General features: G+C 38.3%; 1 protein-coding gene across 3 annotated transcripts; it reads left to right on the forward strand.

Annotated features, from left to right (window-relative positions):
* The first annotated feature begins 4,192 nt into the window (after window positions 1-4,192).
* On the forward strand, window positions 4,193-15,711 carry clk4b (CDC-like kinase 4b). Of its 3 annotated transcripts, none has more exons than XM_084388215.1 (13): window positions 4,193-4,315; window positions 5,077-5,234; window positions 8,850-9,069; window positions 9,512-9,602; window positions 10,240-10,306; window positions 12,273-12,389; window positions 12,482-12,648; window positions 12,775-12,869; window positions 13,476-13,605; window positions 13,952-14,034; window positions 14,121-14,200; window positions 14,333-14,423; window positions 15,390-15,711. In XM_084388215.1, exons 2-13 carry the CDS (start codon window positions 5,077-5,079, stop codon window positions 15,534-15,536), a joined length of 1,446 nt encoding a protein of 481 aa, XP_084244341.1. In that variant the 5' UTR covers window positions 4,193-4,315; the 3' UTR covers window positions 15,537-15,711. The 3 variants fall into 3 exon arrangements, with proteins under 3 accessions (XP_084244341.1, XP_084244343.1, XP_084244342.1); XM_084388216.1 differs by having other exon boundaries at window positions 4,226-4,314; window positions 5,066-5,234; XM_084388217.1 differs by lacking the exon at window positions 9,512-9,602 and having other exon boundaries at window positions 4,210-4,315.
* Window positions 15,712-16,495: the final 784 nt, after the last annotated feature.

Raw genomic sequence — 16,495 nt, forward strand, 5'->3', positions numbered from 1 at the left:
TTCACTAAATGATTTCTTCAAAATGTGGCTATTTGGTAAGTTCGCCAAGTGTACATGTTCTGCAGATCCTATTCAGTGGACATTGTTTGAAATATGGACCACTGTTAATGCCAGTGCTCTTGGTGTTGTTACAACCTTTGGTCCCCTATAGAGTGATGGCGTATTTTTGTAGGCCAGCCCGGAAGATAGCATCACCCCGGTTCCCTTGACAAAATTGGATTTTTCCATTGGCTTTTGGATTATTGTGGTAAATAAGCTCTGTCACCAAAAAAAGTTCATGATTCTTAAATGTTTTGTTCATCAAGAAAAACTTCACAAAAGAACACAACTGGATTTTGAAGCCATAAATACAATCACCAGGAGTAAAAAGCTAAACGTAGGCGATAAACGAACTACACCATGGTTGTATGACTTCAACATCACCACCATCAGGCTTCCAACAACTCTTTCAGTCTTTATTTAAAATCTACAAGTTGGAAAGTTTGAGTTAGAATAGTTTGCAAGAGCGCGATTATGAACACAAGGCTGTAAAAGCGGACTAGTGAGTAGATGTTTGCAGTGATGGCGTTTAATGTCAACCTCTGTATATATAAATATATATTTTTTCAATCTCAAGGGGGTATTACTGATGTATTTTGTGCTGTAGAATAAAACATGAAAATATCTTGAGATTTTGTTAACCAGAGTTTATTTTAGGCATTTAACTAAAACCTCATTCAAAAACCCCACTAACTTTGGGAATATGGAATGAGAAGTGCAAAAATGCTAACTTCATTCCAGGTTTTAGGACTCATTCCTGCAGCACTCTATTCACCATGAATGAGTCTTGTTAGAAATGACATTCTGCCTGCTGCAAACCTACTGGAATGTGTGAAGGCACACACATTTTGAATTCGGCCCTCTGGTTTCTCCGCTCTGACCCCTGCTGCACAGTGGCAGGGCAGTTCCAATTATCACTAAGAGCTTTTCGCTCCTCTTTTGTCAATATGCACGATACACGGTTTTGTGCTGAGCAAAGGCTCTTCTGAAAATGAAACTTGTCAGACACACAAGTTACACACTAGGACTCCTTCGCGTGCATATGATACAATTCATCTCATGACAGGTTCATCTTTTTACTGGAATTGAAATGGAAGGCAGTAGGAAACTTGAATTGTGAGAATGGAACAGCCCTCGTTTTTAATCTACATAGAAGCTTTTGCTTTACTTAAATAATCATAGATTGAAGATACAAACGTAAATCTGTCAATCACTTCATCTGACACAAGAGAACAAAATGCAACCTGAAACTGTGCTAAATCAGGTAAATCAAGTTATTATAACAAATGTATCTATTTATGTTTTGCATGTAATGTACACATCCTAGATTTCTTAACCCAGTTTATTATATTTCTCAGAAAACAAAACTGCTTTCTACAATCTTAAGAATGAAATGACATAACAATGCGCATTTATATATATATATACACTCACCTAAAGGATTATTAGGAACACCATACTAATACTGTGTTTGACCCCCTTTCGCCTTCAGAACTGCCTTAATTCTACGTGGCATTGATTCAACAAGGTGCTGAAAGCATTCTTTAGAAATGTTGGCCCATATTGATAGGATAGCATCTTGCAGTTGATGGAGATTTGTGGGATGCACATCCAGGGCACGAAGCTCCCGTTCCACCACATCCCAAAGATGCTCTATTGGGTTGAGATCTGGTGACTGTGGAGACCATTTTAGTACAGTGAACTCATTGTCATGTTCAAGAAACCAATTTGAAATGATTCGAGCTTTGTGACATGGTGCATTATCCTGCCGGAAGTAGCCATCAGAGGATGGGTACATGGTGGTCATAAAGGGATGGACATGGTCAGAAACAATGCTCAGGTAGGCCGTGGCATTTAAACGATGCCCAATTGGCACTAAGGGGCCTAAAGTGTGCCAAGAAAACATCCCCCACAGCATTACACCACCACCACCAGCCTGCACAGTGGTAACAAGGCATGATGGATCCATGTTCTCATTCTGTTTACGCCAAATTCTGACTCTACCATCTGAATGTCTCAACAGAAATCGAGACTCATCAGACCAGGCAACATTTTTCCAGTCTTCAACTGTCCAATTTTGGTGAGCTCGTGCAAATTGTAGCCTCTTTTTCCTATTTGTAGTGGAAATGAGGCCCATCCGCCTCAAGGTTGTGCGTGTTGTGGCTTCACAAATGCTTTGCTGCATACCTCGGTTGTAACGAGGTATGTTATTTCAGTCAAAGTTGCTCTTCTATCAGCTTGAATCAGTCGGCCCATTCTCCTCTGACCTCTAGCATCAACATGGCATTTTCGCCCACAGGACTGCCGCATACTGGATGTTTTTCCCTTTTCACACCATTCTTTGTAAACCCTAGAAATGGTTGTGCGTGAAAATCCCAGTAACTGAGCAGATTGTGAAATATTCAGACCGGCCCGTCTGGCACCAACAACCATGCCACGTTCAAAATGGCTTAAATCACCTTTCTTTCCCATTCTGACATTCAGTTTGGAGTTCAGGAGATTGTCTTGACCAGGACCACACCCCTAAATGTATTGAAGCAACTGTCATGTGATTGGTTGATTAGATAATTGCATTAATGAGAAATTGAACAGGTGTTCCTAATAATCCTTTAGGTGAGTGTATATACAGTACTGTGCAAAAGTCTTAGGCATGTTAATAAAACTGAAAACAGATATCCAGAAAATAGAAATCCAGTAAGTGTAACTTACATGAATACATATTTAATTGCCAACATCTTAATTGAGGATATTTCATAATAGTAACACTATGAATTTGATTTGAATGATTTTACTCACTTAGCCTAAAAACAATCATTTGGATCCATAAATCCCTGATTAGCAAATAGACACAAAAACCTTTGATACATAATTCAACATAATACGTCACAGATCAATATTTTCCAGAGACCCAAATGTTGATATTCAGATGAAATTACTAAATAAGTACATAACCATTCATTAAAGTGTTGAGATAAGATTTTGTGACTTAATCATGAGAAAAAAATTAGGCATCTTACCCTGCCATACAATCAGAGACGATCCATCTGGAGCAGCTTGAGGTTAAAAGTCAGGCGGTTAAGTATTACTGTAAATAATGTAAATAAGTAAATACTGCAGTAAAATGTCAACTAGATATTTGAGGGGGAAAATTGTTTATGATAGTGGAAAGTGTTTGTTCTTTTTTTATTGTTCAGTCAAGGTGACTGTGAACAGGAAAGGTGGAACTTCACAATTAAAGGGATAAAAGACCCAGACTCTCAGTCATCCCAGGGACACACTACAAAAAGGTAAATTTAACACTTCAATTATATACATTAAATAACATTATGTGTCGAATACAAGATGATTTGGAAATGTCATTACAATTTTTGAAGCAAAATCAGTGGGTTTTTTTTGTTTGTTTTTTTGCCTACTTGGAATATCTTCTCATCAGACACACTGCAGTTCCTTTATTGACCCCTAGAGGTCTACAGAATCCTGAAATCCAGAATCCTGAAATTGGAAAACCTTGACTTTGTCATTCATATACGATGAATATTTACAATATTGTGTTCATTAGTGTTTCTGTCACTAGTGAAGAGTAACAATATAATTATAAAACATTTAACTGATACATATGATTATGTAATTTCACTGGTGAATACAGAATAAGTATTAAGATGTCTTAATAATAATAATTAGAATAAAAAGTTGTATCCATCAATCTTGTTTTGTGTATAAATTTAAAGATGTAGAAGAGTTTGCAGAGGAGGCGACAGGCTACTCTGCTCTGGGATTGTTTTATATAGGCTAACAGTTTCATAATCATCTTTAAACTTTGATTTATTTATTTGAGACAACTTCTCCGACAAGAATAAAGAAAGGCCTGGTTTCACAGACAGGGCTTAGATTAAGCCAGGGTTAGGCCTTAGATCAATTAAGGCATTTAAGTAGCTTTCTTAAACGTGCCTTAGAAAAAAAAAAAAAAACACTACTGTTGTGCATCTTGAGACAAAACAATGGCAGAGACATATTTTAAGATATTGTTGCTTTCAGTTAAGACAACTCAAACATGCATTTTAGTCTGTGACAAGGCTGTGAAACCAGGGGGAAATCTGTAAAATTCTAGTGTCAAACTCACTCAAGAAGACTTGTGCTTTGTTGAGTGTTTACCCAGAAATCCTCGCCACCGGAAGCGGTTCTTGAATGTAAAGCGGAAGTCATACCATAACGGCTACGGAGTTCATTCTGGAAAGCAAAGTGTCTTATTTCACGATTTGAAAATAACAGGTGAAAGGTGAGTGCATTTTAAGTTCAAATATGTAATATAAAACTGTCTTTTACAAGTTAATTAATTACCTCGAGGCTGCGGTGGTGACTAGTGTAACGTTAAGTGTCTTGCCTCAGCATGGATGCTAACTGGCTAAGCCACCCAAGAAAAACACTCAGACTTGAAGCCTTGTTTTTGATGAATAATAAAAAAATTCTGCGTTCTGGTCACTAACTTTAATAATTACATAATCCAGTTAGTGCACAGTCGCCTGGCATTGTATCGTGAGTAGGTTTGTTTATACTAGAGGCAGAAGGGCGGTGGCGGCTAAAGCTCGAGTGACATTAGCTCTTTGTGACCAGGCAACCAAAAAAAAAAAAAAGAAAGTTACACTGCGACTGTAAACAAACAACCGTTTGATCTTATAGACGTCGTGATCAAATATATTTCTGCATTTACTGCGGGACATGGCGTTCAGTGTACCGGGATAAGTGTTGAACCTTAATTTAGAGTAACTAATCGATGTTTAATCTCTTGTAAATAAGTTAAGTAATATCTGGATTTACTACATGGTAAACTGCTCGGCTCAATTTTTAACAAGTCAAAACAACTGCAACAACGCGGCAACATGAAATTCAATAACTCGATCTGGAGCGGAGAGCTGCTGGCATCACCTCGGCTGTCTTGAATTTTACAACCTAGCGGGGTGTAGGGAATGTCCTGGGATAGTGTTTCCCTGTCATTATTTTTATGACTTGGCCCTTTTTTTTCTATTCTGGTGTGTTGAGATGCGGCGATCTAAGCGGATGCGGTCTCCGGATGGCTGGATCGCGGAGTACAGCTGGGAGGAGAGAGTGGAGGTGCACAAGAGACCGAAGCGCAGCTCGCCCAGCGGGGAACGAGACCGGCAGCCCGGGCGAACACATCACTATAAAACATACGAGAGGTAAGACTGACTCATTCACTGTAGAGATATGAATAAAATGACACTGTGCTATTTCATTTTCTTTCAGTTAGAATGGCCTTTATTTGATAGATTATTTGTTGTTGTTGTCTTATCCTGCATGTTTGCAGTGCCTTACAAGATGTAGTGTAGTGTTCTTGTATTCAAAGACAAACTGTCAGGGTGACAAGTGCTGTAATCGGGCCTGTCAGAGGCTCCTGATCTGTGCTCGCAATTCAGAGAATCCTGATGATGTAAAATCCTTCTGTCATTAAGACTGTAAGTGGGACTTGTTACAAAATTTATGTTGTGAGATTATGAAGGTTTCAATGTCTGTCCATAGTGCTGCCACTAAAGCTAATTGATGTTTCATTGCTTGTAACTAAAAAAGTGATGTGATATTCGGTTCAGCTCAACTTTTAACAAGTCAAAACAACTACAGTAACCCAGAAATATGGGAGGGTGATCTTCCCAAAATTTCACATCACGATCTATATCGCGATCTTCCCAATTTCGAGAATATCCAGACTGGACTTAAAACACAGTATTGCATTAAACAGTCAGTTGTCAAAATGGTAATTAAACCCTCTTTTGAACTTTAAAACACTGCATAGTCTTCACTGTATGAATTAAAACTTCATGATTCTTATTAAAACTACTAAAGTTATTCAGTCAAGAGCAGTGAGTGAATAACTTTTCTGATGATTGTCAGAATCAGTTTTCTTGACTGATTGTCTTTGTCCTTTAACATTACTGACACCGACAGCAGAAGGTATTTGCTTTAAGACCGAATGCATGGATCTAATATGACACGCATCCAATTTATCTTCCAACTGTTTATTCACTGAAGACATAACTGACTGTCTTTATATAAATACTGTAAATAATGTAAATGTATTTTGATATATTTTTGTATATATTTGAGCATTGCGCGCCCCTGAAACCTCAATTATATTTTGCCCTACCGTGTTCTGCTCCGTCTCGCTGCGCGCACAAAGCACGTGGGGATCAGTCTCTTTCACAGTTTAATGCGCTTTTAATAACTCTTTCAAATAAAGCATGTCCTGCAGTAGACTGCGTTTTACGACAGTCACGTTACATGATTTGAGCGGCTACTCAATCCAATGATAAAACCGCTGAGAGACTAAGATAAGGACTTTATGCACTTGTGATGCACAAATAAAACATCGGGTGAAGAAAGAACTTTTACTAGCTTTTCTTTATTGCACAGACTGATAAAGTGGCCAACAAAGAATACATCGTCCCTGCTCACCCCCTCTCCCTATCTCAATCAGTGAACAGGTGACTAATATTCACATTCCTACGTAATCCCGTGACCTCCCACCATGATCACGTGACAATCAAAAACATTAACTCTTTCATGTCTACTACTGACTGATTTAGACTTTTAAGTTTAGGCTTTTAAGGAGAGGCGAAAGCACAACCCTTTAAAGAGAAGAAACTGCATGTGAATGATTATTTTATCTTGATTATCACATTTTCATAATCGTTGGAAGGCAAAATTGAAACCTGAACTAAAATGTTATTCATTGCACAAATGCGTCAACATGCCTTAAAGACACATGATAGAGACACACGATAATTTGGCCAGTCAGCACAGCCATCTAGTAGGCAGTCATTGCTGTATTTTAACATTATTACGAGGAAATAAAAGATCACAATCTCTACAATTCGCTTAAAGTAGATCGTGGATGTCTTCAAGATCGTTCACGATATAAAATCGTCCGATCGCCCACCCCTACCCAGAAATGTTTTTGTTTTTTTGTGGATTTTTTTTATACGGTAGGAAGTTAAAAGCCATTTCATTAGCTTTCTTTTGACCCACCCAGGCAATTTGAAGTGCAAACTGAGAGCTTGTAAAGGCTTGTTAACTCCAAGAATAACTATATTAGCACCACACCAGTGACGCATTCTGTAAATTTCTCTGTGTTATGTCGTCCAACACTTAAAAGTTGGCATGAAATACATTAAATGTTAAATGCATGTTATGTAGGCTATCTTACTGTGAACGAATGTGTTTGTTTAATTGGGTCAAAATGTCATACCTGGATCTTCTAGTGAAAATGACTCCTCTGGTGACGTATCTTGGACTTCTCTAATCATTTAGTCCACTTAAATCATGCCCCTGCAAGTTTGCGTTCATCTGTGGTAAAATCCAGTCAACAACCAATGCATTGAACCAAGTGCCTGCGTTACATATATCTATATATTTTTTGGTAAGCCTTTCACTCAGATATACATCAAAATACGGAAGAAAGTGTTTGTCGCTACTTTCGTTTCATCCTGACTTTAAAAGCTCGAGCTAGATTCTAATTTGGCTGTCAGTGTTTTCAGGTGGGAAAAAATAGTTCTGAAAGCTATTCCAGACATATTTTTCCTGTCGTTATTTTTCTAGCTGTGGTGTGTGGATGCATTTATCCTCAAAGAATTAGAATAATTGCTAAAACTTTATAGTTATCGTTAGCATTATAATCCTCGTCCTTGTTGTGAACGGGCCTTAAATCTGCACTTGTTTTTCTAATGCACAAAATATGCAGACTTCATCTGGTATTCTTTAAAAAAAAGGATGTTATGGTCTGTTAAAGGGATATTCACCCAAAAATGAAAATTCTGTCATTAATTACTCACCCACATGTCTTTCAAAACCAGTAAGACTTTCATTCATCTTCAGAACACAAATAAAGATCTTTTTGATGAACTCTGAGAGAGTTCTGTCCCTCCATAGACAGCTACGCAACTACCAATTTGATGCTTCATAAAGAGATCGTAACACTAATCCATATTAATCGAGCGGTTTAGTCCAAATTTTCTGAAGAGACTCGATTGATTTAATAATTTGTAAAAATAACAGAACCACGTGGGGACTGACCAATTGCATCGATTTGTGAAAAAATACAAAATTGACAAAATTTGGACGTACGAGGTTTTCCGCCCGACAGCGACAAAATCAAGATGAGCTTCCGTTTACCACAACTGATGTGTGAGTCGATGAATGTTTAGATGTGAATAAAAGCCTAAATTCGATCTGTTCATCATATAAAGCATCAATAGGATATTCATCAAAAAGATCTTAATTTGTGTTCCGAAGATGAACGAAAGTCTTACGGGTTTGGAACAACATGAGGGTGAGTAATTAATGACAGAAGTCTCATTTTTGGGTGAACTAACCCAAATAAAAAATGTCACTGGTCAGGAAGGCTTCAAGTTGTCACAGAACGTTCTGCTACTCTACTATGCTGCAGGCTGACAGCTGTGACTTGGATCACAAGTTGTTTAAATCAAACACAACACTCAGGCATCCGATCAGATTTACTGCTTCGACATTGACAGGTTAAAGCATCGCTTTCACTCATAACTGCTCTCTCGGAGTTAGTTTCTGTGGCTCTTTCTAAGTATAGCTTGTTCTTGAACTCTTTCGAGAAGACACTTGATGCTTTCAGCACCCAGCAGATCACGATTCAGCATTCCTTACTCCCTGCTGAAAGGGTTGATAAATTGCAGCAAAGTGAAAGCCACTTATAAATTTAGCTGTCAAAAGCTCATTGTCATTAGATGTAGAGCTGTGTCATCTTCCTCACTGATGTTTGTTTTTGTTAGGTGTCACGTTAGCTCCAAGAGGCTGGAGTGCCGAGAGCGCAGGGCCAGAGAGGCCAGTCCGGAGCATGGCGATTATAAGGGTCAGGTAGACCCGGTCAGCGAGACGGAGAGGGAGAAAGACGGCAAGCATTACAGCCAGTCGTCCGCACGCAGCGGGCGCAGTCGACGCAGCAGCAGAGAGCACCAACGTTCACGCCACCCCAGTCCCTCCTCAAACTCGGTAAACCATTTGTCATTATTTTTACTTAGCTGATGCATTTGTTAATGTTTCTAAAATCCAGATTTACCGTAGTAACCATCCGCTGTATACTTGCAGTAAGGTGGTCAAGGAATCAGTTGATTTTCACTTGATCTACACTCATTGGTTGCAGAAATGGCTATTTGTTGATTGGTTGAGGGTCATGAACAGAATTAGCTGCACTTCAAAGAAAGTTGTTTCTTGTCTGAAAATGTGTTGCCATGTCTTTCTTCTGTAACACACACTATGGTGGCCCTGTGCCGTTGCTTGGCGATGAATTTGAATTTGCTGCTGCCGCCGTGGCCTGGCGTGGGGGTCCGAATCACTCCCTCCCCTTCATCCAACCCCCCCTCGCTGAATGAATGAATGATGCGTACGGGCCTGATTCTGACTGGTGTTTGATGGTGGTGATGATGTACCCCAGAGAAGTCATCGCAGGAAAAGAACCAAGAGTATTGAGGATGATGAGGAGGGTCACCTGGTCTATCACAATGGAGACATGCTAAGAGCAAGATGTATAGAACACAAACCTTTCTCTATATAACTGTCTGTTCTGTGTCTATTAGTGGGACAATTCAGCCTACACTTGGGGGTTATAAGGGGACCTTTGAAGACTTCTAATATTAACCACTTAGAATTTAACTTTCATGTGTGAAACTTTAATTTGGCACAGAATTTTATAGGCTACTCAATGATTATGATTTAATGAGCTTGTTTAAGGGATAGTTCACCCAAAAATGAAAATTCTGTCATTAATTACTCACCCTCATGTTGTTCTAAACTTGTAAGACTTCCGTTCATCTTCGAAACACAAATGAAGATCTTTGATGAAATCTGAGAGCTTTTTGTCCCTCTGTTGACAGCTACGCAACTACAACTTTGACACCTCAGGTCATAAAGAGATCGCAGAACGAATCCCTATGAATTGAGCGGTTTAGTCCACATTTTCTGAAGAGACTTAATATGTGTTCCGAAGATAAATGAAAGTCTTACGGGTTTGGAATGACAACAGGCTAATTAATGATAGAATTTTCATTTTTGAGTGAACTATCCGTTTAAGTACCTGTTAGTAATGTAAAATCTATGCTTTTGTATGTTGCATCATCCAGTCACAAAGCCTTACTTATGATTGCTTATTTACCCTGTTTATAGATGAGATTGTAGGGACTCTGGGCGAAGGAGCCTTTGGAAAAGTGGTGCAGTGCCTCGATCACTCAAAGTAAGCCAGATTCTGTGACTTCTTTGTCATACATATTTTTTTCTTTTAACATTTGCTATGTTTACATGCACCAAAATAATTTGGAAGGTATGTAATTACTTCCTTCCTTCAAGAAAAATTCCTTGAACGCGTATGTTTACCTGAGTCTTTTTATAATAATATCTGTTTACATATGCACATTTGTAAAAAGTAAAACGTGTTTATTTACGTCTTACAAACTAGCCAGTGGAGGAGACTGAACATTTACTAAATATTTGCTTAAAAAAAGCTCTTCTGACTAGGGCTGTTCGATTAATCGAAATTATAATAAAATCATGATGTGAGCATGCACAGTTTCTGCTATGGTTCTGCTGTGACATTATTAACTACTTTTTAATTGAACTGTTATATGATATCTGTCACATTTTCAATCGTGATGATATTCAGGAAGACTGCACTCTTGGTCGTGTTATGTTGCTTAACTGTATCATATGCTATAGCCTAATATAAAAAAGGCAGTATGGTAAATGAGTTTCTTTGTGTGTGCTGCACTCATTTGTTTCGATTTCTCCTCGAGGCTGCGTGAGCCTCAACAGCGCAACCTGACACGCATATGTAATATAAGACTAACTTTGACTACCAGTACAATTATACATTATTATCTACTATCAATCGCCACTTAGACTAAATGTCAAAATCAGAATAAATCTTGCATTTTTTGTGATTGCCTAGTATTTTTTGTTTTTTTTTACTGACATTTTGATCAGGCTACTTGTCCGGTCGGGAAAGTAAAATTCTTTCTCTTCAAAAATCTTTTAAAAAATCCACTTGTCCCTGACCAGCGTTAATGTCAAGCCATGCACTGTAGGAGCTCAGTCATACAGACTGTATGGCAGTCAAGACGCATTAAAAACAGATGCACGCAAGAAGACTCGTCCAGAGTTTTACATCATAAATCCGTGTCATGGTCAGTGACGTGAGCATGCATGTGGGATAGAAATGGTGGCTAGCAAACAAAAACAATCTCTAGCATTAATTTTGATCATGGCTTTTTCTTTGAATCTTTTAGCATTCCCAAAAATGGTCTCGGACAGCCGAAAACAGAAAAAAAAACGCCTAAAAACGTAAGGTGTGAGCCCAAATTAAATCGAGCATGAGAACAGAACAGGGCAAGTTTATTGTTACGACATGGAAGAAAGTACAGAAACATGGAAGAAAGTACAGAAAAAGGGAAGGTGAATTGAGGACAGGATAAGGACTTCAACATTCATGGTTTGGAATATTTTGAATACAGGAGAGATGATCTATCACAGAGCCAGGTAATTTGCAAGACCTGTCAAACTATTGCTGCGGCAAAACAGAGTAGGAGTCATTCACAGAGGACATGTGTTTGCGGTTAAAAACATGAGACGCAGGCCTAGAGATAAAGCACAATTGGTTAGACAATCATCTAGTGCTTTTACATAGAAGCAATGGCACATTTCAAACCAGGTGAACAAAAATACAAGCATTTGCAAACTGCACAACGTACGAAAAGAGTTCAAAAAGGCATAAAGAAATAACCGTTTCATTTATGCAAAGATATGGTTGCAGCAAATATCGTCAATAAAGCCGGCTTCCAAAAAATTATACAGATGTGTGCAAGGAAGTATCGTTTCAAAATCGTGATTAAAATCAAAATTGCAATATTGATAACACAATTGTGATAGTGATTTCTGTCCATATCGCACAGCCCTACGTCTGATATATTAATCAGCTTTCCTTTTAGGTATGTCATCGAGACAAAAATGTTAGTTATACTCACGGTGGCTTTCCCCAGCTCTGAATGTAGTGGCTTGGGATCTGTGCATGTGCGGAAGTTTGTTCGAAATGCTTAAATGCACATGTAAACGTAAATGCAAAGTATAGGCTTCATATAAAGAGAACTTTGGAGTGATTCGGATGAACAAAAATGCATGTAAGCATACCTAGTTTCTTTTGTTTGCAGAGGTAGTGCACGAGTAGCGTTGAAGATCATCAAAAATATTGAGCGCTACCGTGAGGCAGCCATGTCAGAAGTTGATGTGCTTGAGCGGATAAATTCGCTTGATGGCGAAAAAAGATTGTGAGTATTTGACTCCAAGGTAGAAATACTTTGGAAATAGACAGAAGTTTTCGGATGGAGCAGTGTAATAACTTACCTCTGTGTCTTTGCAGTGCTTGTGTCCGGATGCTAGACTGGTTCGATCATCATGGCCACATCTGCATAGTGTTTGAGCTGCTGGGACTGAGCACATACGACTTCCTGAAGGAGAATGGGTTCATGCCTTTCTCACTGAACCAGATCAGACTCATGGCAGATCAGATCTTTAGAGCCGTGCACTGTGAGTATATATATATATGAAAGCATCACTGATACAGATCCTTGTTAAGCACCATTTCATAGAAAATCACAAAATCTATTTCATAATAGTGATACATCACTTCATTATACACCTTGTTTCCATCAGTTCTGCATCGAAATAAGTTGACGCACACTGACCTTAAGCCTGAAAACATTCTCTTTGTGGACTCCAACTATGACATTAAATATAACTTCAAGATGGTGAGTAAAAGTACATGATAAAATGTCAGTACAGATAAAAGTTTGGGGTCAGTAAGATTTTTATATGGTTTTGAAAGTAATTAATACTTTCACTGATTCAGCAAGGATGTATTAAATTGATGAACAGTGGAAGTAAATGCATTTATAATGTTAAAGATTTCTATTTCAATTAAATGCTGGTCTTTTGAAGGTTATATATATATTAAAGAATCTTGTATCACGAAAGAAAAAATGTATCACGTTTTCTCAAGAATATTAAGCAGCACGACTGTTTTCAATATTGATAATAGTAAGAAATGATTATCTATCAGCATATTAGAATGATTTCTGAAGGATCATGTGAGTATTGATGCTGAAAATTTGAGCTTTGCCATTACAGGAATAAATTAAAAATACAATTTGTATGTATGAAATGTAATAACATATAAATGTTACATATTCCCCTGTATTTTTTGGTCAAATAAATGCAGTTTTAGAGACTTCTTGAAAAACATTACAAATTCTTACCAACCCTGAACTTTTGAACAGTAGTGTTATGTCTGTTTAGAAGATAAGTGTTGATTTATAGTGAGAAGGGGATGCTGACCGTAATGTTCATTGTTACAGAAGCGAGATGAGAGGACCTTGAAGAGGTTGGATGTGAAAGTGGTGGACTTTGGCAATGCCACCTATGACCATGAGCATCACACCTCTTTGGTGTCAACCCGCCACTACAGAGCTCCGGAAGTTATTTTGGGTGAACTATTTGTACTATTCCATCCACCAGTTTCACAGACAAGGCGTAAGCCTAGTCCCAGACTAAAATACATGTTTGAGCTGTTTTAACTGAAAGCAACTTGCTCTGACATACCTTAAAATATGTCAGTGTCATTGTTTTGTCTCAAGTTGCACACCAGTAATGTTTTTTTCAAAGGCACGTTTATAAAAACCTACTTAAATGTCCTAATTGAACTAAGGCCTAATCCTGGCTTAATCTAAACCCTGTCTGTGAAACCAGGCGTTTACGTTGGTGGTTAATCCACAAAACAAAAAAAATGTGTGCATGATTTTGTAAATTGCTAAATGTTGATCTCTTCTGGCAGAACTGGGCTGGAACCAGGCATGTGACGTGTGGAGTTTGGGCTGCATCCTGATTGAGTTCTATCTGGGATTAACATTATTTCAGGTATGACATTTTACATACAAGCGTTACCAAATGCCGCGTAGCATGATTTTAAATGCAGCGTACTTACAGAAACTTGCTCTTTTCAGACTCATGACAGTAAGGAGCATCTGGCCATGATGGAGAAGGTTCTAGGCCCCATACCTACACACCTACTCCAGAAAACTAGGTGCAGTATTGTAACATGAGACTAGCTTACGTTGCTTGTTTCTAGTTGCAAGTTCATCATGTGATTTGAAGATATGAGATGTTTTGGGATTTATGCAATCTCTCTTTGACTCTGACTGCGCTTCATTGTCAGGAAGCGGCGCTATGTGCATCACGACAAACTGGACTGGGACGAGCACAGCTCAGCAGGGAGATACGTGAGGAAACACTGTAAACCTCTAAAGGTAAAGATCATTGACTACTGAACACTACTAAATTCTCAAATCCCAAAATCTTGATTATATTATGCTAGGGCTGCCCCATAATAGTCGACTAGATGAGGCTTAGTTAATCAATTTTATTAGTTAGTCATAGAAAAAAAAACATCAATAGGATGTGGTGAAATCACGCAGTCCGTGAGGGACAGATCATTAACGGCGGGTCCTTGTGGAAATTACAGGATGTCGGGCAGGAAATCCAAACGTTCGCCTATCATCCATCGACCTCAAATATGGCTCATCATTTGAAACATTTAAGTAGTAGCAACTTTACATAACTCTAACGTTAACCTAGATAAATGTGTGCTATTATTAGGTGCATATCCAAGTGTTTGTGTGGAGCGTGGAAGCTAAAATATAGACATGGAGGCGCCGGCGCGATCGTTTGCGTTTTTTCCTGACAGCGGAAAGAACTGAAAATAATCTGTTGTGTTTGTTCATTGTGTAAACTCGCAATAACAACGAAACGTTGTGCGTTTGTAAAATAAAGAAAACGAACAGGATGTCTCCCTGAACTGCAGCGCGTCACATGGGCGTATTAGTCGGCTAATGGCAGAAATGAACGACAACTAGTCGGCTAGAAAAATCTTTAGTCGGGGCAGCCCTATATTATGCTGCTATGCTAATAATTTTATTTTTTTTCTTCCTGTAAACCATTTAGTATAATTTCTATTGCCTCAGAGTTGTTTTTGATCGAATTGTTATATTTATATGCACAAGTACAAAATGTTAGAGGTTTTTGGAATGAAAATACTGCATGTTTTTCTCTGAATTGATGGTTGTTTTCTGTTGATTGCTCTGCATGTTTAACACTTAAAATCTTGTGGATTACTACTTTTGAAGATGCATTGATGCCAGTATGTAACTGAGACATACTACTGTTTGAGTTGCCTAGACGAAAATAATGTTGTTGAATCTTTGCTCCGTACGCAGCAATACATGTCCTCTAAAACCACGGAGCACGAGCTGCTTTTTGACCTGCTGCAGAAGATGATGGAGTACGATTCATCCAAACGAATCACCCTGGAGCAGGCCATCGGACATCCCTTTTTCAATCCGTTAAGAAAAGAGAGAATGTGACTCGAAGGCGACATCGAATGAACATTACTGCTCCCAGGGAGACTCCTGCTGACTGTATCAGTCTGCTTTAAGACTGCCTGCTTCATTACCTCTATCCGTATTTATTGTCAGTTTGAATATAGGGGCCAAATTCCTCTGTACTTTTGACAAATTAAACTTGAATGATTTGAATGCACACCATTGTTGTCTATTTATTTTGTCATTCTTATTGATAATAGTGAGCAATTACAGTGTATTGGAGTGCATTAGGCATTTTTATTTTTAAATTCATCCATCATTGGGCAACAGGAAAACGGACCGGTAATATAATGTCTCTCCTGCAGATGGCACCATAAGCTCTTCTAGTTCTGCAGTCTTTTTGTTAATGTTTGCTGTAATGTTGGACAGCATATGGACATCATGTGGGGAAAATCTCGAGATTTCGCAATATGTCAAGCAAATTATATTGGCTGGAACTCTAATATGTGTTCTTTATTACAGACGGATAAAAACAATACTTTGTGCAATAAACCACTCTTAATTGGACATTTACAGGGTCATGTATTGTATGCACAAAAAAAAAGGTTCTTGATGTCTTTCTTTGACCCTTGCGTTCCATAGACCGAGTCCTGGACAACGCATCATAAGTACATTTCATCTTTATCGGCTGTTTCCTTTTGAAGTACGTTTTGCACAAGCCAAATTGTGTTTTGTACATAGTGAGATAACATCTTTTGGACCTCTAGTGGTTGAAGCATAAACGTACAAGTTACTTGAGGAAGAACGATGGTTTAGTGCCTACTTGAGCTTTCATGACATCACAAACAAATAAATAACAGGAAAAAATGAAGAAAAAGAAAAATCTACGTCATGTATTTGGTTATACATTTTCCCAATGTTGGAGGATGACGATGTAAATATAAAGAAAATTGTTGTCCTTTATTTAAGGACATGACGTAAAGACTAAAGGTTTTTGATGT

Source organism: Rutilus rutilus (assembly GCF_951802725.1).
Source record: "Rutilus rutilus genome assembly, chromosome: 18".
Lineage (NCBI taxonomy): Eukaryota > Metazoa > Chordata > Actinopteri > Cypriniformes > Leuciscidae > Rutilus > Rutilus rutilus.